Source organism: Sceloporus occidentalis, unplaced genomic scaffold (genome assembly GCF_023333645.1).
Source record: "Sceloporus occidentalis isolate IW3139 unplaced genomic scaffold, rSceOcc1.0.p SCAF_41, whole genome shotgun sequence".
Taxonomy (NCBI): Eukaryota; Metazoa; Chordata; class Lepidosauria; order Squamata; family Phrynosomatidae; genus Sceloporus; species Sceloporus occidentalis.
This window is the reverse complement of record NW_028317021.1, coordinates 8,123,728-8,150,000: the sequence shown is the minus strand read 5'-3', so window position 1 is coordinate 8,150,000 and position 26,273 is coordinate 8,123,728. Positions and strand designations below refer to the sequence as shown.

Sequence of the window (26,273 nt, the reverse complement as noted above, 5' to 3'; positions counted from 1 at the left end):
TAATTCACGGATTCTTTTCAGAATGCAAGTATGGTGGCATGGCAGTGGCGGCCCGCATCCGGCCTTACCTCCCAATACCTCTCCATCGCCGCCACGAACGTCTTCCGGTGGAACAGATCCTGGAGCCGTTCGTTCGCGTAATTGTGGCAGAACTCCTCGAAGGTGGCCGCCCGCTGTTTCTTCACGTGGCGTGGGTTGCAGAAGCCGGGCGCGTCGACCACCAAGATGGACGCCATGGAAAGGAGGCTGGACGCGAAAGACCTGGGACGGGTTAGAAGGATCCTTAGGTGACGAGGATTGATCGTTTTCGACGTATCGCTTAATGAGCCGTCGGCCGCCATGTTTGCGGCTTCGACTTCCACAAGGTTGGCTTAAGTTCTGACCATAGAGTTGCCTTGGAGGACCCAGAGATACCTAGAGAGGACACGTCCCTAGGCATTTGTAGGTATGACAGTGCACTCCTATGGTCACTTTAGATGCTGACCATAGATTTGCACTAGAGATTCTTAGAGAGGACTCTCCTCTAGTCATCTGTAGCTCCTCCAATGCACTTCTATGGTCACTTTAGACGCTGACCATAGAGTTGCACTAGAGATTCCTAGAGAGGACACCTATCTAGGCATTTATAGCTCCTCCACCGCAATCCTTATCTATTAATAATGACTTAATTATCAATTACCTGTTGATTAGTGAGACGATGGCCGCGAACAGCTCCTCATAAAGCCCCGCTGCCATTCCCTCGATGCACTCCGCACCAGTCATCTTGGGACCTATGAGAACAAGGCAATAAACGGAGTAAATGCATACGTTTTTATCACTCTTTCCGAACAAGACGCAACGACGCGAACATGGCGTCTTACCGTTGGAGGGGTCCTCCTCCTCTTCGTCTTGGCAGCGGCGGCGGCAGGACGCAACGGCGGCCTGCACGATGATCCTACGAAGGTGGTGCTTGAAGACGGCGGCAGCCAGTTCCTCGTATCCACAACCCATGGCCTCCGCCGCGTCGTTCGCCGCGTCGAACCTCAGGAACTGCTTCCTCCCGACTGAGGAGGAAAGAAAGGAACAAAGAAGGTGTCAAGGAAAACGAGGACGCGGCGGACCCTTCCCCAAATTTAGTGATGCAAGACTGGACTCTTCTCCTCCTTCTCCTTCTTTTTTCCTTTCTTCTTTCTCCTCCTCTTCTCTCTTTTCCCTTTCTGTTTCTCCCTCTTTTCTCCTTCTTTTCTCTGTCTTCCTTTTTTCCTTCCATCCATTTCTCTTTCTGTCTTTCTACTTCGGCACGGCGGATATATATTTACGAGGAGGAAGAAGGGAGAAGGAAAGGAGGAGAAAAGAGGTGGAAGGAGAGGAAGAGAAGGAGGGGAAGGAGGAGAAGAAGAAGCGGAGGAAGGAGGAGGAGTACGAGGAAGAGAACGAGGATGAAGAGAGGAAGAAGAGGAGGAGGAGGAGGAGGAAGAAGAGGAAGAGAAGAAGAGGAAGGAGAAGGAGTAGAAGGAGGACGAGGATGAAGAGAGGAAAAAGGAAGAAGAGGAAGAAGAGGAAGTAGAAGGGAGAAAAAAGTGAAGGAAGGAAGGAAGAAGAGAAAGAGGAGGAGGAAGAGGAAGAAGGGGTGCAAGAGGAAGAATAGGAAAAGGAAGAAGGGAGGAAGGAAAAGAGAAGAGGAGGAGAAAAGAGGAGAAGAGGAGGAGGAGAAAGAGAAGAAAAATAAGGAGGAAGTAGAGGAAGAAGAGAAGAAAAAGGAAGAAGAAGACGAGGAAGAGAAAGGGAAGAAAGAGGAAGAGAGAAGAAGGAAGATGGTGTTATAAATATTACAGTATTATATATTTATATGTAGATATTATTATTTATTATAAAAGGAGGAATAAGAGGAGGAGAAAGAGGGAGGAGCAAAAGAGGAGGAGGAAGAGAAGAAGAAAGAGGAAGAGGAGGAGTGGAAGTGGAGGAAGGAGGAGGAGAAAGAAGGGAAGAAAAAGGAAAGAGGAGGAGGAAGAGAAGGAAGGAAGAGGAGAAAGAAGAGAAGAAAAGGGAAGAAGAAGGAGGAAGAGAAGGATGAGGCAGGAAGAGAAGGAAGGAAGGAGGACAAGAAGGAGAAAAAGAAGAGGAGGAGGAGGAGGAAGGAAGGCAGGAGGAGGAAGAAGAAGAGGAGGAGGAATGGGAAGAGGAGGAAGAGAAAGTTAAGAAGTAAGAGGAAGAGGAAGAAGGTGAAGAAGAGAAAGAAGAAGGGAGGGAGGAGGAGGAGAAGAAAGAAGAAGAAAGAGCAGAAAGATGAGGGAGGATTAGAAAAAGGAAGAAAAGGAAGAAGGAAGAAGAAAGAAGGAAGAGGAGAACGAGGACGAAGAAGAGAAAGAGCGGAGAAGGAATGGAGGGAACGAATCATCTGCGTAAGGAAGGGCGAGAGATTCCGCCTGAGGTCAGCAGGCTATTAATACCAGGCTCGGCTCGCTCGCTCGGTCAATGCGTCGGATCGAATTTCACACCCCCCCCTGTTTAAAATAGAAAGCACCTAGAGTATCCCTATTAAGGGTTTTAATAAACATGACAATTAAGTTTTAAGTGCAGTTTTTAATTGCATTCGGAGGAAAAGCGGGATGTGAGCGGACGACAAAAGAGCGGAGCATCTTTATAAATAATCCCAAATGAATAAATATAATTAGTATGGCGAACTTTTATTATTATTATTATTATTACCTAATTTTAATTATTTTTTAAATTAAAAATAAATATTTTTAATTTTTACATTTTTATTTTTATTTATTTATTCATTCATTCATTTGTGTATAAATACTCCCAAATAAATAAATAGTACGGTGAAAGTTTATTATTATTATTTAATTATTATTATTATTATTTAATTTTTTAATTTTACATTTTTATTATTAATAATTTTTAATTTTTAATTTTTAAAATTTTATTATTTTATTCATTTTTAAATTTTTAAATTTTTAATTAATTAATTAATTTTTAATTTTCAATTTAATTCTTAATTTTTAATTTATTTATATTTATTTATTTTTATTTATGTATTTATTGATGTTTATTTTATTTGAAGAGTTTACGATCGTTACGATGAAGTGGAATATCATACGGATCCACATAGAAATCATTGAGCTTTGATGCGATCGGGGCAAGAAAAATTAAAAGGGAAATATAAAAGAATAAAATATCTAGGGTTTTATTTTGGAATTACACTTTTGGGGGGAATAAAGTGTTGTGTATAAATACTCCCAAATAAATAAATTTAATTAGCATATAAATATTATTATTATTATTATTATTATTTATGTTTAATTTTATTAATTTTTTAAATTTTTTAATTAATATTATTTATATTTAATTATTTTTTATTTTTAATGTCTTTAATTTTTTAAATTTTTATTATTATTATTAATTTTTGATTATTTTTATTTTTTAATTTCTTTAATTTTTAATTTTAATTTTTATTATTAATTTTTATTATTAATATTTATTATTATTATTTAATATTTAATATTTAATATTATTCTTTTGAATTATTTTTAAGGTTAATTTTTAAAATTATTTTTAATTTTTAATTAATTTTGAATTATATATTATTTAATTTATTTGTTTTTTATTCGAAGAGTTTTTGATCGTTAGGACAATGCGGAGGATCATGCGGATCCAAATAGAAATCCAAATAGAATGCTTTGATGCATTCAGGGTAAGACTAAAATAAATAAGGAACGGCTTCTGGGGGAGAGAGAAGGCTGGCCCAGTACCATCAGGGGCTAGCCTGAAGAAAGAGGCTCCTCCCTCCCTAACTGTCATCTTTCGGCCTCTGAGGGAGAGAGTAGGCTGGCCCAGTTCCATCAGGGGCTAGCCTGAAGAAGAAGAGCCCTCCCTCCGGTCCATCTGCCTTGGTCCAGGCCTCAGAGGGAGAGAAGAATGCTGGACCTGATTCCCTCCCCCCTCACCATTCCCTTCTCCTTTTGTGTCGTGTCTTTAGATTGTAAGCCTGTGGGCAGGGAACTGTCTGTTATCCCCTCTATTGTAAACTGCTCGGATTCCCAGTGATTGGGCGGTATATAAATAAAACCTATTATTATTATTATTATTATTATTATTAAACAGAGATTTGCTTTGATCCATTATTAATTGCTATATTTCTTTTGATCTCTTCCTTTCCTTTGATTTCTTTTGACGGCGCCACCATCAATAAAGAGATAAAAGGAAGAAAACGAGGATCTGACTAGCGACGGGGACTTAATACACATAATTTTTTAACGAACGTTTTGAAAAGTAAACAGCTATTATGATCCTATCTGTGATAAACGTCGCGATCGTAGCAAACGCGCCGACGGTCGCGCAAAGCGGTGATGGCAAATATGGAATTTATTTGTCCGCAACTGTTCCGTATTTACGGCGCTATCGAAATAAGCTTTAATAATAATAATAATATTAACGGTTATTGATTTCCCGGCGTAGACCGTTATCCCTACGAAGCACCGCGCACGCAGGTTTTGCGCAAGATCATTCCCAAACGGCACAGTTTTCTCGTCAGCGCGAGGTTCTTCCTGTTAACGCGACGCGCCAATTTACCTCTGCAAACCCCCGCCACGCCCAAGTGGAAGATGGCGGCCAGGACCCTCCAAACGGCCTCCTGTTCGTGCGCCGAAATCCCCAGCGTCGTCATGGCGGTCCGCAGCTGGGAGAACGCGGCCGCCGCCTCCTGTTTCTCCTCCGCCTGAAGAGTCCGGAGAGAGGGAGAGGAAGGCGGTATTTATCATCCATCCATTTTGTTCACCCTCCATCATATCTATCTATCCATCCTTTCTTAGAGTATCCATCCAATCATCTATCCATCCAATATACTTATCATCAATCCATTTTGCTTATCCTCCATCCTATCTATCTATCTATCTATCTATCTATCTATCTATCTACCTATTCATCTAATATATTTATCATCCATCCATTTTGGTTATCCTCCATTCCATTCTATCTATCTATCTATCTATCTATCTATCTATCTATCTATCTATCCATCCATTTATCTAGCTATCCATTTTGTCTTGTGTAGCTACATATCCATCCATCCATCCCATCTATTCATCCATCCAACATAGTTATCATCCATCAATTTTATCTGTCTGTTTCTCTGCTGATCTATTTATCTATCTATTCTGTCAAGTGTATCTAATATCCATCCATCCAATTTACTATCTATCTATCTATCTATCTATCTATCTATCTATCACTTTATTGATGCATTCATTCATTCTACCTTCAGACACGGTTTGATGCCAAAGCTGTTGTTTTCGGCCGTCTGATGTAAATGTAAGATCGTCCTAACGGGTGAAAGGAGGGAACGAAAGAAAGAAGGGGAGGAAGGAATAAATTAAATTAAATTAAAACTAAGGGCCAGAAGGATGTCCATATATATATATATATATATATATATATGTGATGGAAATTTAATTGATATCAGACACAATTAGGCGAGCGGATTTCGGAAATAATATATTCATGAATATGTTTTATTCCCAGTTATATTGCGCCCTCTGCTGTCAGAAAATAAAACTGTTTACAGTTTTAATCACAAAAAAACCAAAACAAAACCCAAAATAGTTCCCCTCCCCCCAAAAAGTCCTCTCTAGGCATTTTCTAAGTCCTCCAGTGGAACTCTATGGTATGTTTCTATAGAGTCCAGGAAATGCCTAGAGTGGTGTCCTCTCTAGGCATTTCCTGGTCCTCCGGTGCAACTCTATGGTACCCCTCCTCCAGTCACGTTCCTATCCCAGAATTCTTTGCAAGGCCGCCGTACCTCTGATCCAAATCAAGGCCCGCCAACATTTGGGCGAATACGTTGAAATTGCTCTCGCCGTCCGGTTGTCGCGCAACGCGGCTCCGCTCCAGGAGCATGGTCTGGAAAATAAGGGAAGCTGGTTATGGGAGTGGTCATGTGGTCATCTAATGTCCAGCTAATGTCAAGAGGAGAAGCCGTGGCTTCCATGATTTGAGTCCATCTGGTCATCTACCGTCCAGCTAAGGTCAATATAAGAAGGCATGGCTTCAATTATTGAGTCCATCTGGTCATCTACTGTCCAGCTAAGGTCAAGAGAAGAAGCCGTGGCTTCCATGATCTGAGTCCATCTGGTCATCTACTGTCCAGCTAAGGTCAATAGGAGAAGCCGTGGCTTCCATGATCTGAGTCCATCTGGTCATCTACTGTCCAGCTAAGGTCAAGAGGAGAAGCCGTGGCTTCCATGATCTGAGTCCATCTGGTCATCTACTGTCCATCTGGTCATCTACTGTCCAGCTAAGGTCAAGAGAAGAAGCCGTGGCTTCCATGATCTGAGTCCATCTGGTCATCTATTGTCCATGTGGTCATCTACTGTCCAGCTAAGGTCAAGCGACCCCAAAAAACTCCCCCCAAACCAAAATATTCCCAGGCTTGACCCCCCAAAAATATGTTTACCTGGAGATGGGCAGCTGTGATGCGGCCAGAGGCATTGAAGTCCAGCGCCATGACCATGGAGAAGCGGGTGGACGCTCTGTTACGGCCAGCAGAGACCGTCCCGAAGGCTCGGAGGATGGTGGACATGGCCTGGATCTTCTCCACTGCAAAACAGGGTCAAGAGGGCAAAGGTTATGAACGAGGAAGGGACAAGTGGCCCATGAAAACGGCCGTTGGGTGTTGAGTCAATGGACTGGTCAACTCAATGGGTCCATCCTAGTCTTATGTTGGATGTTGGGTCAACCCATTGATCAACCCAATGAATTTAATGGGTCCATCCTAGTCTTGTTGAGTCAACTGTTGAACGTTGGGTCAACCCATTAATCAACCCAATGAATTCAATGGGTCCACCCTAGTCTTGTTGAGTCAGCTGTTGGATGTTAGGTCAACACATTGGTCAATCCCATGGATTCAATGGGTCTGTCCTAGTCTTGTTAAATCAGCTGTTGAACATTGGGTCAACGCATTGGTCAATCCAATTAATTCAATGGGCCCATCCTAGTCTTGTGGGATCAACTGTTGGATGTTGGGTCAACCCATTGATCAACCCCATGGATTCAATGGATCCTTCCCAGTCTTGTGGGATCAGCTATTGGATGTTGGGTCAACATATTGATCAACCCCATGGATTCAATGGGGCCTTCCTAGTCTTGTTAAATCAGCTGTTGGATGTTGGGTCAACCCATTGATCAACCCCATGGATTCAATGGGTCCGTCCTAGTCTTTTTAAATCAGCTGTTGAACATTGGGTCAACACATTGATCAACCCCATGGATTCAATGGGTCCTTCCTAGTCTTGTTAAATCAGCTGTTGGATGTTGGATCAATACATTGGTCAACCCAATGAATTCAATGGATCCATCCTGGTTGGATTGCCATAAGTAGACTCATGGTTGAATGGTGAGTCGACCCATTGGTCAACCGCATGGACTCAATAGATCCATCCTAGTTGGACAGTCGTAACTAGACTCGTGGTTGAATAGTGAGTCAACCCATTGGTCAACTGCATGGGTTCAATGGGTCCAACCTATTTGGTCAGTCCCTATGACCATCATATCCTTCAGGATGGCCCCCCACCACTGACCCCATCATGTCGGACAACAAAGCACCTGTGACCCGGTTGTCCACACTGCCTGCCATCTCCACTAGATATTCGAGGGCGTTCTGGCAGCAGGTGGTCTTCCCTGCACTTGACCTTCCCAGGGGCATAATGGTCTGGTCCTGCCGTTGGGTCAGCATGGTCCAGTAGGTTCTCTGGGCCATGGAGAAGATGTGCGGAGACATGCCGTCCCGTTTCCCTTTGAACGCCTGGGAACAAAGCCAAGGAGGATGTTTAGCGACATTGATCCTACATAGTTAGTCCAAGCTAGACTCATAGAATCAACTGAAGTCAACACACTGGTCAACCCTATGGACCCAATGGGTCAATCCTAGTTCATTAGTCCAAACCAGACTCCTGGAATTAGCTGTTGGATGTTGAGTTAATCCATTGGTGAGTAAACCCATTCCCCAACTCAACCGTTGGCCAACCCAACTGTTCCCCAACCCAACTCAACCCTTCCCCAACCTAACCCAAGCCAATTATTCAACCCTACCCAACCCAACCATTCAACCCAACCACTCCCCAACTCAACCCAACCCAACCCAACCATTCAACCCAACCCAACCCAACCATTCCCCGATCCAAACACTCCCCAACTCCACCCAACCCAACCATTCAACCCAACCCAACCCTTCCCCAACCCAACCACCATTCCCCAATCCAACCATTCAACCCTACTCAACCATTCAACCCAACCGTTCCCAAATCCAACCATTCAACCCTACCCAACCATTCCCCAACCCAGCTCTTCAACTCAACCACTCCCCAACTCAACCCAAACATTCAACCCAACCAAACCATTCCCCAACCCAACCACTACCCAATTCAAGCCAACCCAACCATTCAACCCAACCCTTCCCCAACTCAACCATTCCTCAACCATTCAACCCAATCACTCCCCAACCCAACCATTCAACCCAACCCAACCATTCCCCAACCCAACCATTCCCCAATCCACCCATTCAACTCTACTCAACCCTTCCCCAATCCAACCATTCAACCCAACTATTCCCCAATCCAACCATTCAACCCAACCATCCCCCAACCCAACCATTCAACCCAACCACTCCCCAACTCCACCCAACCCAACCCAACCATTCAACCCTACTCAACCCTTCCCCAGTCCAACCATTCAACCCTACCCAACCCAACTCAACCATTCCCCAACCCAATCATTCGACCCAACCACTCCCCAACCCAAACATTCAACCCAATCCAACCATTCCCCAATCCAACCATTCAACGCAACCCTTCCCCAACCCAACTCTTGCCCAACTCAACCATTACCCAAGCCAACCCTTCCCCAATCCAACCCAAACCATTCAACCGTTCCAAAACCCAACCCAACCATTCCCCAACCCAACCATTCTACCTTTCTTGAGCCGTTGGCCACGCAAGAATACGGCGCGATGGCTATCAAGTCCGGACCGGCAAAGGTGTAAACCAGCTGTGACCGGAACCGGTGGTGGAGGGTGTTGATGACACTGGACTCGTTCAGACAGACCAACGAGGCCAGGTCCTCAGCGTAGTCAAATCTCGAAGGATTGGTCTGTTACGAGGTGGAGATTGGAAAGACGTTAGAATAGAGTGGCACTATTACTTCCCTTGATCTAGACACTATACGTCTATTGCTACAACCTAGGATTTTATTGGCCTTTTTAGCTGCCGCATCACACTTATGGTCTACTAGGGCTCCTATAGGACGAAGTAGAAGAGGAACCATTGTTGGACACTGGGCCCAAACAGGACCCCACTGGACACCCCACCGGTCACTCCTCTCCAGAACGGAGAAAAGGAACCATGGCTGGACACTGCTTCTCCGATTAGGCCGGCTGGACATGACATCACCTGTGATGTAATCCTTAATTAAGCGTGTGATGTCAGCACTCATTAGCATGGGCCTTCTTCTCTCAAGCTTTTAGGGAGACGTTCTCAAAGGATAAATAAATAATATTATACTTTTGTGGAATAATAATAATAATGTGTATGTATTTATAAATTATTGTATATTAGTATAATATAATTTAATGTAACAATATATTATATTATAGTATATTATTATATAATAGCATAATATATTATCATATAACAGTACAGTGGACCCTTGTTATATGCTGGGGTTTGGTTCCAAGATCCCCCGTGTATAACAAAATCCGTGTATGCTCAAGTCCCATTAACTATAATGATATAGCAAAATGGTGTCCCTTATAAAAAATTGAAAATCAATGTAAATTTATACATTTTTGGAACATTTTCAAACCGTGTATGCTTGAATCCATGTATAAAAAATCCGTGTATAAGAAGGGCCCACTGTATAATATAATATTCTTCAATAGTATACTATATAATAGAATAATATGTAACAGAATAATATAATACTATTATTATATTAGTACTTTATAGAATATAATATTAGTATATTATAATAGTATAATATTATACTATAACATACTATTATAATATACTAATATTATAATAGTATATAGTATAATAATATAATATAATAGTTTAATATTATACTATAATATTCTAATATTATATAAAATAGTATATTATGCTATAATAGTATTATATAATACCATAATATATTACAATATTATATTGTAACATAATAATAGTATATTAGTACAATATAATAGTATAATATACTATATACTGTTTTACTATTGTGTAATATAATAATAGTATGTTAGTATAATAGTATAAGCTCGAGCAATATCATTAATAATAAAGTAGTAGTCGTAGTCATAGTACCAGTAATATAAGTGATTATAACCCTAGTAGGGCTCGATTTCCACATTTACGGAGACCAACCTTCTCGATATCTTCCTCTTCCACTTCGAACACGGATCCGTCGGACTCGATTCGCACCCGGACCATCCCAGGAGGAAGCTCCGGAGTACCTACGTCCGGTTTTAACTCCGTCGCTGTCGGAAAAAACGGCTCGGTTTAGCGACGGATAAATACGGGTTTCACAAATCTGTGCGCGACTCGAACCCGGGTCTCAAAGTTCATCTTACCCAAGGCGAATCCGTCCTTCCGGACCAGCCAAACTTTCTCCGTTTCGTACCAAACGTCCTGGTTTTGGGGGGGGAAAGAGAGCAAGATTCGCACCTGAGACACTATGATATAATCGCAAGCAAAATGGCGGGTTACGGGCTAGATGCTGCTACGCTTTGTTGGCCATTGAATTGCGTCGATAGGTCAGAAAATAAATCTGAGGATTACGTAAAATGGCGAAACAGCAAAAATCAAAACGGCGCCAAACTGCGTTAATTCTACGGCGCAAAATATGGAGGAGGGAACATGCGTATCGCGTCTGTGGACTGCAAAGGTAAGTGAAAACTAATGCATTTCGAGCAAACTCGCCTTCTCTGAAGAAGAATTGGTGCTTTCTCCAATATCGTTTTTCTTTTCTCCGTCTGACGTTTTCTCGGTTCGCTCCATTTTTTCCTTCGTTTCCTCCGCTTCCTTCCTTTCTTCTTTCCCTTCTTCCTCTACTGGTTTTCCTCCAGTTTCTCTCATTTTATCTTTCATTTTCATCCCGTTTTCTCCCCATATTTCCTTACTTTCTTCCGTTTTCACCCTGATATCTCCCGTTTTATCCTTAGCTTTTCTTGTTTTATCCCTGATTCCTCCCGTTTTATCCTTAGTTTCTCTCGTTTTATCCCCGATTCCTCCCGTTTTATCCTTAGTTTCTCTCGTGTTATCCCCAATTGCTCCCATTTTATCCTTACTTTCTCTCGTTTTATCCCCGATATCTCTTGTTTTATCCTTAATTTCTCCCTTCCCCCCCCCGATATTTCTCATTTTCTCCTTAATATCTCCCAGTTTTTCCCCAGTTTCTCTCAGTTTATCATTGCTTTCTCCTAGTTTTTTACCTATCAGTCCAGTTTTCTCCTTATTTTCTCCCATTTTCCTCCCGATATCTCCTGTATTTTCCTTATTTTCTCCTATTTTCCTCCTGATATCTCTTGTTTTTTCCTCATTTTCTCCCATTTTCCTCCCGGTATCTCTCGTTTTTTCATTTTCTCCCGTTTTTCCCCCACTCTCGCTCATTTTTTCTTTGTTTTCTCCCATTTTCCTCCCGGTATCTCTCGTTTTTTCATTTTCTCCCGTTTTTCCCCCACTCTCGCTCATTTTTTCTTTGTTTTCCCCCACTTTCTTCCCTGTTTCCTCCTTGGTTTCTCCCATCCTTTTCCCAATATCCCCTATTTTTTCCTTATTTTCCCCTTTATTCATCCCTTTCGCCCGAATTCCCATCCTTCCTAGGGACTCCTCCTTCGTCCTTGTTTTCACATTCTCCTTCCCAAGGCTTTCTAAACGTTTGCTCCAAAGTGAATGGCCCTTTTTCGCCGGTTCTGCACCTGTCCCGGGATCTTTGACACCAACGCTTTTGGTTTCCTCTGGCGTGGGACATTTTGGGAGATGGGACGAATTGGATGGCGACTTCTCTCCCGATTTGGGAGCCGCATCGGATGTCTGTTTGGCCCCGCTTTTCGGGACGGACCTTTTGAAAGGCAAGGGTTTCCGCTCGGGAATCTCCGTGAGACCGTCGCCGCCGTGTTTCTCGCCGTTCAGCTTTCCTTGCACCATGTTTGCACCTACTTCCAAAATGTTCGTGGTGTCTTTTATAGCGCACAGTTGCTGTGCGGATCCATCGTCCTGCTTTCCTGGGGGCTGAAAAATAAAATGATAAAATAATAATAATAATAATAATAATAATAATAATAATAAATTTAATTTGTATATCTTATGGTTTTGCAGCATTTTCTGTGCAGAATATTCTATTTCTATTTAGAAAATAAACAGCATTTTCTATGTAGAATATCTTATTTTTCTGCAGAAAATAAATAGCATTTTATGCGCAGAATATCCTATTTCTGCTCAAAAATAATATTTTCTGTAAAGAAATATTAATGTTAAAATTATTATATTATTATATAAATTCACATATACTTATTATGTATTATATTATATTAATATTGTATTATATCATTATAAATAATATTATTATCAAAGTATTATTATAATAAATATTATAATATTATTCTTATTTATTTCCCAAACAAAAATGGCTATTTCTCTATATAATAATATTAGTATAATATTATTAGTATAATAATACTAATATTATTATACTATTATATAAATATTAATATAATATTATTATTATACTAATAATATTATATAGTAATATTTGTATAATAATATAATACAGTATTAAAATATAATACATATTATATTAATATAATAACAATATTATTATTATTATTATTATTATTATTATTATTATTATTATTATTATTTCCTATATAGAAAATAATATTTCTTTGCAGAAATCAAAACAGCAAATTTTTGCACTGAATTTACTTTTTCCTATGCATTTTATTTTTACGTGCAGAAAATAATTGTTTCTACAGAGAAATAGCATTTTTGGTTCAGGAAATAAATAAAAATAAAATAATAAAATAATATAAATAAATAAATAAATAAATAAATAAATAAATAAAAATGAAATGAAATAATAATAAATAATAAATATGTAACAAAAATAAAATAAAAATAATGAAATAATGAAATAAATAAAAAAATAAATCAAAATGAAATAAAAAAATAATGAAATAATGAAATAAATAAATAAATAAATAAAAATAAAATAATGAAATAAAATAATGACATAAAAATAATGAAATAAATAATTAAATAGATAATAATGAAAAATAAATAAATAAATAATAAAATAAATCATGAAATAAAATAAATATAAATAAATAAAATAAAAATAAAATAAATAATAAATAACATAAAATATTTTTTTCAGAAACTATACGTTTTTGGTGCAGCAAACGCTATTTCCACGCATTGCGCCTTGCATCCTCTTCGCAATTCATTTCCTGTGTTTTGCAATTTATTTTTTGCCGATCGACCAAACTTTTGCAAACACCCTTTTGATGCAACTATTTTTATACATTCGGTTCTTTGCACTTACGTCTTCCTTGGAATTTAAAGGGATTTTTCCTTTCAATTTCGCCTCCTTGGACTCCTTCTCCGTTTCGCGCACAAGTTGTTTGATGAAACCGCCGGGGATTACCGAAAAAACGGGTGGCGGCGAAGTCGGAAGCGGTGTCTGGTCCTCTTCCCGGATCTGTATTTAATGCAAAACAAAAAATTAAATTAAATTAAAATTTGTTGCAGCCGAAAGAAATATTCATGGGATTTTGCAAACTCGCTATCGCTTTGAAAATGGTGCAATTATACCATCTTTCAATTCGATTTTAATATTATTAATTTTATACATTTTTAATTTTAATTTTATTAATTTTAATTTATATTTTAATTTTAATTTTTTAATTTAAATTTGAAAATTAAAATTAAAATTTTCAATATCAAATTTAAATTTAAATAAAATTTTAATTTTAATTTTTCATTCAAATTTAAATTTTAAAATTTAATTTTCAATTTCAAATTTCAAATTTAATATTTAATTTTTAATTTTTGAAAAAAATAAATTTCAAACTTCAAATTTCAAATTTGATTTGATTTGCAAAACAAGCGCATGCTAATTTTTTTTAGAAGCCACCATCCGTTGCAAAAAACAAATCATTGCTTTATAGGCCGTTTGAGACTAAGGATGGGATAATATTATTTCCATGCCCTTGGGCTGCATTGCAAGGGTATTTAATCATGCATTGCGCATCATGCACCACACCCCCATGCATTGTTTATTGCATATCGTGCATCATGAACCATGCATTGTATCAAACTTAATACACCATGCACAATGCTTTATGCGTTTTGCATCCTGCATTATGTACCATGCATTGTCCTCCATGCGCCATGTATAGTGCATTATGTGCCATGCATCACAATTATGCACCTTACGCATCATGCTTTGTGCATTATGTGTCATGTGCCATGCAGCGTACTTCATGCATCGTGCGTGTTGCTTTGTGCATTATGTATAATGTGCAGTACATAATGAATCATCATGCTTCATGCATTGTGCTTCATGTGTCATGTGTCATACTTGATGCATTGCGCATTATGCATCATAATGCATCATGCACCGTGCTTAGTGCATTTTGTGTAATGCAAGTGCATCATGCAAGTGTGCGCCGTGTGCCGTGGACCCAAAACCTTTCCTTTTGCTCCCAGAGCGCCAGCCGTGAGGAGATGGCCATGATGGTGGTGAGGAATCAACAGGCTGAAGAGGTTAAATGTGCACTCTGCAGGCAGGAAAAGCAAATGGCGGTGCTTTACGGGCTAGAAACGCGGAAGGCCGCAAAGAGAAATATAATCAGACGCATCCCAAACCCAACCCAGAACCCAAATTAAAGTGCTCCTATATCCATGCATTTCATTATTTTCTACCTAGCACTGTATTTCTATTGATAATCGCATTGGCCTTTTTTGCCCAGCGTCACACTCTTGGCTCTCAAGTCCAAACTGGGATATATATATATATATATATATATACACGCACACAGCAACTCCATCTAACTCCATCTAAGGATAAAGAGGTTTGCAGTCTATTAAAATGAAAGGTAATGTTTTCCAAGTATGTCGCAGTTCCAAGATATTCGCAGTTTAGCAAGGCTTGGCCTTATCTCAGAAAAGGGAGATAAGGAAAAGGCATTCCAGGAATGCATCCTGGCCTTCCTGTCCTTCTTAAAGGGACAGTACTGCAAATAGTTCAATTCACTATTTTACTCTCCATTATATTTAATTGAACATCTTTAGATTTGGGGGTTATATAATAAAATATTATAATAAATAAATTATATAATAAAAATATAAATATATAACAATATATATATAACAAAATATCATAATAAATCATATAAATAAATATATATATAATAAAATATTACAATAAATATATAATAAAAATACATATATAAGAAAATATAATAAAAATATATAATAAAAATATAAATATACATAATAAAATAGAATAAATATAATAAAAATATAAATATAATAAATATAATAAATAAATAAAATAATAAATTCACTGTCATGAATCATAACTATAATAAATCTATAATAAAAATATATAATAAAATTATTTATTACAATATTTTATTATATATTTATATTTTTATTATATGATTTATATATATATTATATATATATGTATTACTTGTTATATGATTCATGACAGTGAATTTATTATTTTATTTATTTATTATCTTTATTTATATTTTATTATATATTTTATTATATTATATTTTGATTATATGATTTATTTATATTTTATTATATATTTGTGTTATTTACAGTATTTATAATATTTATTGTCTTATGATAAACAAATAAATAATAAATAATATAAATATAAAAAATAAAATAATAAAAATATATATAAAAATATACATAATATAAATATATAATGAATGTCATGATAAACAAATAAATAAATAGTAAAAATATGTTAAAATATATAATAAAAATCTAATAAATAAATCATACAATAAAAAATAAATATATAATAATCTTATAATTAATAAATAAAATAATAAAAATATAAATATATAATTAAAATGTATAATTAATGTCATGATAAAAAATAAATAATAAAATATATAATAAAATTATAAATATATAATAAAAATCTTATAATAAATAATATAATAAAAGTATAAATAAAATTTTTTATAATGAATGACATGCAAAATAATAAATAATATAATATAAATATAGATATATAATAAAAATGTATAATGAATGTCTTATGATAAACAAACAAATAAATAATAAAATAGATAATAAAAATCTATAATAAATAAATGATATAAATATAAATATATAATAAAAATGGATAATAAATGTCTTATGAGAAACAAACAAATAAAAAATATATAAATATATAATAAAAATCTTCCAATAAATAAATAATGTTTATATATATATATATATGTGTGTGTGTGTGTGTGTGTGTGTGTATATATATATATATATATATATAATAAAAATGCCCCTAAGGCCCCACTCTTATTAATCATAAAATGATATAGTATTACAATATTATAATAAATTAATATGCAATTAACCATATATATATATATGGCTTTAATATGATTAAATCCCAACGTTCCCAACTCCCCCCATAAATAGCCAAATAGTCTCGTATTTTGGCGGTCGTCTGCACAATCCCATGTAATCTGACTTAATCCCAATCCGATCAATGGATTATTAAAATTAGGGTTACCTTTGTCTGTAATTAGTTGCCCCAAAATGAGGGTCTCTTCCTTTTTTGGGGGGTCTTCCGAAAGCGAGGAACGGTGGCGGCGGCGGCTACTAATCTGAGGAACGGCGTCCGCAACGGCGCAAAGGGCAGCTGGACCAGAGACCAGGGCTAAAAATAACGTATTTCGGGAGGGTTGTTTGATTGACAAGGCCAGGGGCCGAGGGAGGGAGGGACGGCCGGACGGTCAAACGGCCAGAGAGACAGGTGCAAAGGCAAGGCTGGACACACAATATATATATATATAATGTTGTCTCAGATAGATAGATAGATTATGTGTATCTTTGCAAGTGTACGTATACACATTTTGTATATATATATATATATATATATATACAAAATGTGTATACGTACACTTGCAAAGATACACATAATCTATCTATCTATCTGAGACAACATTATAATCAATTGTAGAAGACCCTCGGTTTGACATGAAATATATATATCTATATATATATAAAAGCAAAGACACACATACTATATCTATATCTATATGCAGACACATGTTTGCAAAGACACACAAGCTACATATATATGTGTGTGTATATACATAGAGTGTATATATATATGTGTGTGTGTGTGTGTATATATATATATATATATATATATATATATATAAACATATTTGCAAAGACACATTTTACACACACAGAGACGCAAGACATTTGCAAAAACACATATAACATATATATACATACATATATATATTGCAAACCCACCAATAATCAAATTCCTGTCCTCTTCGTTCACCTCTTTAATCCCGGATGATTCACACCTTGAGCTCATGTTCCCGAAATAGCCCCAAAAGTGTCGAGGTCAACGCCGGACGCAGAAAAGGCGCTTTGATTAACGGCTTTACGAAGATAGAGAGAGGGGGAACCACTCTAATGGAACAAATGTCTCACAAAACTACAATACCCAGAAATCCACAGCATTGATTTGAGGCAATCAAATAGTAATCGATCTGCATTAATACCGGAACTTTAAAAAAGCGGGAGGCGCGACGCCTCCATTTCGCCACAATATGGCACCAAATAATAATGTAAAATAAAAACATATAATAAAATAAAAATTAATAATTTAAAATAATAATTTATCTATTTGTTATTTGTATAATAATAATAATATAAAATAATTCAATTCAATCCAATTGAAATAATAAAATAAATAATAAAATAACTAAAGGATAAAATAAAGAACAAATTAAATTAAAAATAATAAATTAAATAAACAAATGGATGAAAAAATAAATAAAATATATAAATTAATAATTTAAAACAATAATGTATTTATTTATTATTTGAATGTACAGTGCTGCGTACGTTTACAGCTCTATAGAAATAAAATATCATAATAAAATAAAATAATTCAATTGAAAATAATAAAATAAATAAAAGAACTAAACAATAAAATAAACCAAATAAATTAAATTAAAAAGAATAAAATAAATAAATGAATAAATAAATATACAATTAATAAAATAATAAAATAATAAAATAAAACGAATTAATTTAAAAAGAATTAATTATTATTATTTATTTCATTTATATATATTTATTTCATTTATATAAATAAATGAAATAAATAAAACAAATATTAAATTAAAAATAATAAATAATATAAATAATAACTAAATAATAAAATAAAATGAATAAATTAAATTAAAAATAATAAATATATAAATATATAAATAATAAAATAACTAAAAATAAAATAAATAAAAATAAAAAATAATAAAATAAATAAATAATAAAATTAAATAAAATAAATTAAAAATGATAAATATATAAATAAAATAAATAATAAAATAAAAGGAATAAAAATAACCAAATAAATTATATAAATAATAAAATAACTAAATAATAAAACAAATAAATTAAATTAAAATAATAAATAAATAAAATAATAAAATAAATAATAAAATAAATAAATAGAATAAAAATAAAAATAAATAAGTAAATAAATTATATAAATAATAATGATAAAATAACTAAATATAAATTAATAAAATAAATAAATAAATAAATAAAATCAAAAAATAAAAATAATAATAAAATAATAAATTATATAAATAATAATGATAAAATAACTAAACAATAAAATAAAATGAATTAATTAAATTAAAATAATAAATAAATAAAATATATTCATAATAAAATAGAATAGCCCTTCCTTTAAAACATAAACCAATGGGTAATACATATCAAGTCCAAAGAATGCAATTGCAAATAAAAATACATAGTAGTATGATAATATATAAAGAAATTAGATATAAAGCAAATTTCATTCCTAGGATGTGTTAAATTATTAAAACAGTTTTAAAATAAAATAGAGCATACTAAGGAGACCAAAATATATATCCTTTACTGTAAATCACCAATGGCAATCACTAATATATTCAAACAGTTGCATACCATAAAAGAAAGAGAAAGGAAGGAGAAGGGAGAGAAGGGAAGGAAGAAGGGGGAGGGAGAAAAGAAGACTGAAACTTCACCGTTCCTTTTCTACCAAAACCGCAGCTGGTTCCTCATACTGACGATGGCCTGAAATGTGCTCAAATGACACCATTAGCTTGCGCATGAGTTTTGCATAGCGCTTTCCCACTCCACAGACTCTCAGCACAGGTTCATTTGCTGGATCCCAGGCACCCAGGGCTCCAACAAGCAATGCATGGACAGAGACCTCATACCACTTTTGTCTCAGGACCTCAGCCAGAGGGGTGTACTTTTGATGTTTCTGTTCTCTGGCCTCCCTCATGGCTGGCTTCCTGTTTTCAAAGGGGATGGTGACATCCACAATAGTAATCTTCTTGTGGTCTTCATCTGTGATTACTATGTCAGGTCTCAGTTGACTGTCTGTCCCAGGTACAGATCGATTTAGAGAGATGGTGCCTATTGAGGCTGGGATAGCTTTGGCCAGTCTATTCATCACAGCATCATGTCGATATTTCCAGGCTGTCGAGTGTGGAGGGCAGTTGCAGAGCACATGTAGAAGCGTCTCATTTGGATGACCACAATGATGGCAACTTATCGTGATTGCCAGTTTTAACGGCGCCATTAAGAGGCACAACATTCAGACGAGCTCGATGAACAAAATGCCAGTCAGAAAAACAGGTGAAATCTCCGTGTGGAATAAAGTGGTTACTTGAGTCCCATTGCGATGTCACCTCAAAGACCTTGCCCTGGTCAGGCTTGCTCAGAAGCGCAATGGCATATTTCTCCCTTAGGAGTTCTTTCAGTGAACTTTCTAACAGATGTCTTGTTTTGTGGGAGAAACTCTGGACCTCTGAGGGGTTCCCTTTGGTGACGGTGAGCTGGGGGCTCTCTTCAACAGCCCACACCCATTTGCAACCAATAAGTTTGTTTAAGCGTCGGGTTGCGTTCCGGGTGGGGGTGAAGAGGAAGGAGAAGTCACCGCCATTGCATTCAAATTCATTTTCCAGCGAACCGGAAAGATAGGTTGCTAGGTCGCTCTCAGATGGAATTCTAGCAATGCGTTTTTGGACGACTTCTTTTAGGGAGCCTAGAGCAATAGATTTTACAGTCTTGTCAGGGCAGGTGAGAAGACGATATGCATGGATGATGGTTGCAGCATCCCCCGAATCTCCCAGCTTAGGGATTCCTAATCCTCCATGTCGTTGAGCAATGTGCAGAATGTCACTGGTTGCACGCTTAGGGAGGCTAAGCCACTTCTTCAAGGAAGCCATGATTGCTCGGTCAACTCTGCTAAGTGCTGTTTTCTGGACTGACGAACCTCGAAGAGCAAAGTCAATCTTTGGGAGGAGGAAAACCCTAAGCGCGTCGATCTTTTGCCATGGGGCTAGGAGAGATGCATCAATCTTCATGGCATCCATCACAATGGCATGCAGTGTAGCCTCAGGAGTCTGGCAGCTTCAGAAGCCCGTTGGAGTCCCTAGGTGTTGGTAGGTATCTCCTTCTTTAAGATGGATCATGGGTTTCCCTTGGATGGTGAAAGCAGTTGGCAGAACTCGATCCTTCAGGCTCCCATTAATGTGGAACGCACATTTTTTAGCATTAAACTGCAGACCCATCCAATCTGCAGCATGTGCAGTCGCATTTATCATTTGCTGGAGTTCATCAGCTTTTTCAGCTACCAGGACGAGGTCGTCAGCATAAGCCAAGATGCTCACTTTATTGCCATGTAGCTTAAAGCCACCGGGACCATTGATGATATAGCGGAGAAGAGGCTCCATAGCCAGGTTGAAAATGATTGGGCTAAGTGGACAGCCTTGTTTCACCCCACGACGAACACGGATTTCCGCTGTCTCGCCTTCCGCCGTCCGCACTGTGGTGGTACAGTCGTTGTAAAGTTCACGGAGCAGGTCAAGAAATGTCAAGGGCATGCCCAATTCAGCCAGTGTTTCCAAGATGTGGGAATGTGGCACAGAGCCAAAGGCATTGCTGATGTCAAGCCAGGCCACAGCACACTCTCTTCTGGTGCGACGAACAGTGTCAATAATTGTTTGTATTATAAAGTTGTGTTCGTAGCAGCCCTCACAGGACATGAAGGCCTTTTGTTGAGGGCTGACAACGCGACCAGTGATGGCCCAGTCTGTGACCCTGGCAGCAATGCAGCTTGTGTACACCTTGTAGATGGTGCTACAGAGGGAAATTGGGCGCCAGTTGTTAGGGTCCGTCGGATCATCCTTCTTATGGATGAGGACAATCATAGCCTTTTTCCAGCTGGTCGGCGTTCGACAAAATTGTTTACTGAAATTAAAGATGGATGCTAAAACTAGGCATCCAGGATCGTACTTCTTCAGTAAACTGTATCGAATGCCATCCTTGCCTGGGGCTGTATTTTCAGCCCTTGTCAGTCTTGCCTCAACTTCTTGGGGGGTAAAGTCTCTTAAAAGGATGTTGTTTAATTCCTCCTCCACTCTCGGCAGTCCATGGAGGTCAGCTGGGCGGGGAGCTCGGCTTTGCTCATCTCGGTCGAACACAGAAGTAAAATGTTCATACAGTTGACCACTGGGGATGGTACAAAATGGAGATGGGCCATCTAGAACTTCCCTGACAGCTCTTGCTCTGTTTGCACGGTACAGCTTTTGAATGCGTGATGCTGCCCGAGGGTCATATGAAGCTGTTTTGTTTTGTCTCCTGTCCTTTGGATGGCAGGAGAAAGGTCGTCTTGGTGCTCCAGAGGTTGGTTGCCTAGGGTTGGTGGCTGTTCTTTCAACAGGTCTGGCTGCTTTGGAAAGTTCTTTAATCAAAGAGCCAACCATCGTTTCTAGGTCCTCAAAGGTCCTCACCTCCCGCAGCTTGGCCAGCCAATTTGACTGCCAGCTAGTAGGCTTTTGGATGTCTTGCTGCAAGGAGGTTGCAAGGAGTGGCAACTGTCTCTGTAGTTGACTCAGACGGTGTGCAACTGATGGTCTCCTGCAGAACTCCTCCTGAGTCTCTGCTTCTGGCAGGGGCTTCTGGAGCCATGTGGGTCCAGACAAATTAAACTGATAAGAACAGATTAATCGTTTTATTAGAAAATATTTAAGGGAACAATTTAACATAAACCAATGGGTAATACATATCAAGTCCCAAGAATGCAATTGCAGAATAAAAATACATAATAGTATGGTAATATATAAAGAAATTGGAATATAAAGCAAATTTCATTCCTAGGATGTGTTAAGTTATTAAAACAGTTTTAAAATAAGATAGAGCATTCTAAGGAGACCAAAATATATATCCTTTACTTTAGATTACCAATGGCAATCACCAATATATCTAGACAGTTGCATACCATAAAGAAAAAGAAAAAAGAAAGAAAGGAAGGAGAAGGGAAAGAGGGGGAGGAAGAAAGGGGGAGGGAGAGAAGAAAACTGAAACTTCACTGTTCCTTTTCTACCAAAACCGCAGCTGGTTCCTCATACTGACAATGGCCCGAAATGTGCTCAATGTAAATGTCTCTGGACCATCTAATGGTGTCTGACACCATTAGCTTGCGCATGAGTTTTGCATAGCGCTTTCCCACTCCACAGACTCTCAGCACAGGTTCATTTGCTGGATCCCAGGCACCCAGGGCTCCAACAAGCAATGCATGGACAGAGACCTCGTACCCCTTTTGTCTCAGGACCTCAGCCAGAGGGGTGTACTTTTGATGTTTCCGTTCTCTGGCCTCCCTCATGGCTTGCTTCCTGTTTTCAAAGGGGATGGTGACATCTACAATAGTAATCTTCTTGTGGTCTTCATCTGTGATTACTATGTCAGGTCTCAGCTGGCTGTCTGTCCCAGGTACAGTTCGATTGAGAGAAACAGATTAATCGTTTTATTAGAAAATATTTAAGGGAACAATTTAACATAAACCAATGGGTAATACATATCAAGTCCCAAGAATGCAATTGCAGAATAAAAATACATAATAGTATGGTAATATATAAAGAAATTGGAATATAAAGCAAATTTCATTCCTAGGATGTGTTAAGTTATTAAAACAGTTTTAAAATAAGATAGAGCATTCTAAGGAGACCAAAATATATATCCTTTACTTTAGATTACCAATGGCAATCACCAATATATCTAGACAGTTGCATACCATAAAAAAAAAGAAAAGAAAGGAAGGAAGGAGAAGGGAAAGAGGGGGAGGAAAAAAGGGGGAGGGAGAGAAGAAAACTGAAACTTCACTGTTCCTTTTCTACCAAAACCGCAGCTGGTTCCTCATACTGACGATAGCCCGAAATGTGCTCAATGTAGATGTCTCTGGACCATCTAATGGTGTCTGACACCATTAGCTTGCGCATGAGTTTTGCATAGCGCTTTCCCACTCCACAGACTCTCAGCACAGGTTCATTTGCTGGATCCCAGGCACCCAGGGCTCCAACAAGCAATGCATGGACAGAGACCTCGTACCCCTTTTGTCTCAGGACCTCAGCCAGAGGGGTGTACTTTTGATGTTTCCGTTCTCTGGCCTCCCTCATGGCTGGCTTCCTGTTTTCAAAGGGGATGGTGACATCTACAATAGTAATCTTCTTGTGGTCTTCATCTGTGATTACTATGTCAGGTCTCAGCTGGCTGTCTGTCCCAGGTACAGTTCGATTGAGAGAAATGGTGCCCATTGAGGCTGGGATAGCTTTAGCCAGTCTATTCATCACAGCATCGTGCCGATGTTTCCAGGCTGTCGAGTGTGGAGGGCAATTGCAGAGCACATGTGGAAGCGTCTCGTTTGGATGACCACAACGACGGCAACGTTTGTCGCGGTTGCCAGTTTTGACGGCGCCGTTAAGAGGTACAACATTCAGACGAGCTCGGTGAACAAAACGCCAGTCAGCGAAACGGGTGAAATCTCCGCGTGGAATAAAGTGGTTACTTGAGTCCCATTGCGATGTCACCTCAAAGACCTTGCCCTGGTCAGGCTTGCTCAGAAGCGCGATGGTATATTTCTCCCTTAGAAGTTCTTTCAGTGAACTTTCTAACAGATGTCTTGTTTTGTGGGAGAAACTCTGGACTTCTGGAGGGTTCCCTTTGGTGACGGTGAGCTGAGGGCCCTCTTCAGCAGCCCACATCCATTTGCAACCAATAAGTTTGTTTAGGCGTCGGGTTGCGTTCCGGGTGCGGGTGAAGAGGGAGGAGAAGTCACCGCCATCGCGTCCAAATTCATTTTCCAGCGAACCGGAAAGATAGGTTGCTAGGTCGCTCTCAGATGGAATTCTAGCAATGCGTTTTTGGACGACTTCTTTTAGGGAACCTAGAGCGATAGATTTTACAGTCTTGTCAGGGCAGGTGAGAAGACGATATGCATGGATGATGGTTGCAGCATCCCCCGAATCTCCCAGCTTAGGGATTCCTAATCCTCCATGTCGTTGAGCAATGTGCAGAATGTCACTGGTTGCACGCTTAGGGAGGCTAAGCCACTTCTTCAAGGAAGTCGTGATTGCTCGGTCGACTCTACTAAGTGCTGTTTTCTGGACTGACGAACCTCGAAGAGCAAAGTCAATCCTTGGGAGGAGGAAAACCCTAAGCGCGTCGATCTTTTGCCATGGGGCTAGGAGGGATGCATCGATCTTCGTGGCATCCATCGCAATGGCATGCAGCGTAGCCTCAGGAGTCTGGCAGCTTCGGAAGCCCGTTGGAGTCCCTAGATGTTGGTAGGTATCTCCTTCTTTAAGATGGATCATGGGTTTCCCTTGGATGGTGAAAGCAGTTGGCAGAACTCGATCCTTCAGGCTCCCATTGATGTGGAGCGTTGCACATTTTTTAGCATTAAACTGCAGACCCATCCAATCTGCAGCATGTGCAGTTGCATTTATCATTTGCTGGAGTTCATCAGCTTTTTCGGCTACCAGAACGAGGTCGTCAGCATAAGCCAAGATGCTCACTTCTCGATTGAGAGAAACAGATACTACACTTGATCTTAGCCAAAAGGCCGAGAAGTGGATTTATTTTAATAAGAGACAGTACGCAATAAATCTCGCTTTTTAAACCGGAAACAAAACGGTTAAAATAAAAACGATAATTTAAAAAAAACCACCTTTATTCTTCCCCAATATTATATAAAAATATTATATATTTTAGTATGTTTTTAAAGCATATTAATATTTTAATATTTTAATATTAATTAATAATTTAATATTAATTTCTGAAATTTTATATTTTTTAAAATCAATTCGGTTAAATCTAATCAGATTAGATTAAGCGTGGACACCATATTAATTAATTTAATTTCTTTTCATGTTTTCTAATTGATTTTTTAATTCTCCATTTCATCGAATTAAATAATTTTTGAGAGTCTATCGGGAGACTTCTGATAATTAAATAATTAAATAATAATTCTAATATATTAATTATAAATAATAATAATTAATGCAATAATAATTCTAACTCTTTGAAAGATTAATTATTTGAAAGATAATTCCAACATTAAAAATCGATTCGTGGGATAAAATCAACCAAAATCGTGAATTTGAGATTGAGCCAAATGAACGTGACGCTGCAGCGGAAAAGGCGAATATGATTTTTTAAAATTTTAATATTATTTTAATTTTAATTTTTTTAATTTTTGGATTTGGAATCGAAAATTCCTATTAAAATCAGCATATATAATGAATATATATATATATATATATATATATATGTGCATAATAATAAAATATTATTGACATAAAAAAGGTAAATTGTAAATTAATAAATGCACAGACTTTAAATTAATATTTTATATATGCCTTTGTTAAAATATAATTTACGCTATTGATTTTTAAGTAATTAAAAATTAATTCGACAATAAAAATAAATATGCGATAAACACGAAATTAATATGAAACGTATTAAATTAAATGCTTTGATATTAAATAATGCTAAAATATATAATATTTACATCATAATTATTATATTATTATTTTCCCCATTTTTTTGGACATCAAAAATATAGTAATATATATATATATATATACACACACACACACACACACACACTACTGAGATATACATAAATAT

General features: G+C 37.3%; 2 protein-coding genes and 1 pseudogene across 3 annotated transcripts in view; all 3 read right to left on the bottom strand.

Annotated features, from left to right (window-relative positions):
- LOC149290128 (unconventional myosin-XVIIIb-like) overlaps positions 1-16,987 on the bottom strand; it is a 45,014-nt gene extending 28,027 nt beyond the window's left edge. Inside the window, exons 1-15 of one of the 2 annotated variants that reach the window (XM_089489997.1) lie at positions 16,792-16,987; positions 14,725-14,843; positions 13,570-13,727; positions 10,947-12,257; positions 10,598-10,655; positions 10,392-10,504; positions 8,950-9,126; positions 7,585-7,783; positions 6,437-6,579; positions 5,783-5,883; positions 5,243-5,306; positions 4,558-4,702; positions 861-1,043; positions 680-770; positions 69-261 (exon numbers count right to left, since the gene is read on the bottom strand). In XM_089489997.1, the coding sequence (XP_089346123.1) occupies positions 69-261; positions 680-770; positions 861-1,043; positions 4,558-4,702; positions 5,243-5,306; positions 5,783-5,883; positions 6,437-6,579; positions 7,585-7,783; positions 8,950-9,126; positions 10,392-10,504; positions 10,598-10,655; positions 10,947-12,257; positions 13,570-13,727; positions 14,725-14,761 (2,973 nt within the window). In that variant the 5' untranslated portion in view covers positions 14,762-14,843; positions 16,792-16,987. The remainder of the gene's footprint in view (positions 1-68; positions 262-679; positions 771-860; positions 1,044-4,557; positions 4,703-5,242; positions 5,307-5,782; positions 5,884-6,436; positions 6,580-7,584; positions 7,784-8,949; positions 9,127-10,391; positions 10,505-10,597; positions 10,656-10,946; positions 12,258-13,569; positions 13,728-14,724; positions 14,844-16,791) is intronic. The other variant, XM_089489998.1, reaches the window with a different exon arrangement.
- A 6,477-nt stretch (positions 16,988-23,464) lies between these two features.
- LOC149290127 (uncharacterized protein T26G10.4-like) lies at positions 23,465-25,060 on the bottom strand. Its single transcript, XM_089490055.1, has one exon. It carries the CDS (start codon positions 25,058-25,060, stop codon positions 23,465-23,467), a length of 1,596 nt encoding a protein of 531 aa, XP_089346181.1.
- Positions 25,061-25,127: 67 nt separating this feature from the next.
- Positions 25,128-25,218, bottom strand: LOC149290126 (U2 spliceosomal RNA; annotated as a pseudogene).
- Positions 25,219-26,273: the final 1,055 nt, after the last annotated feature.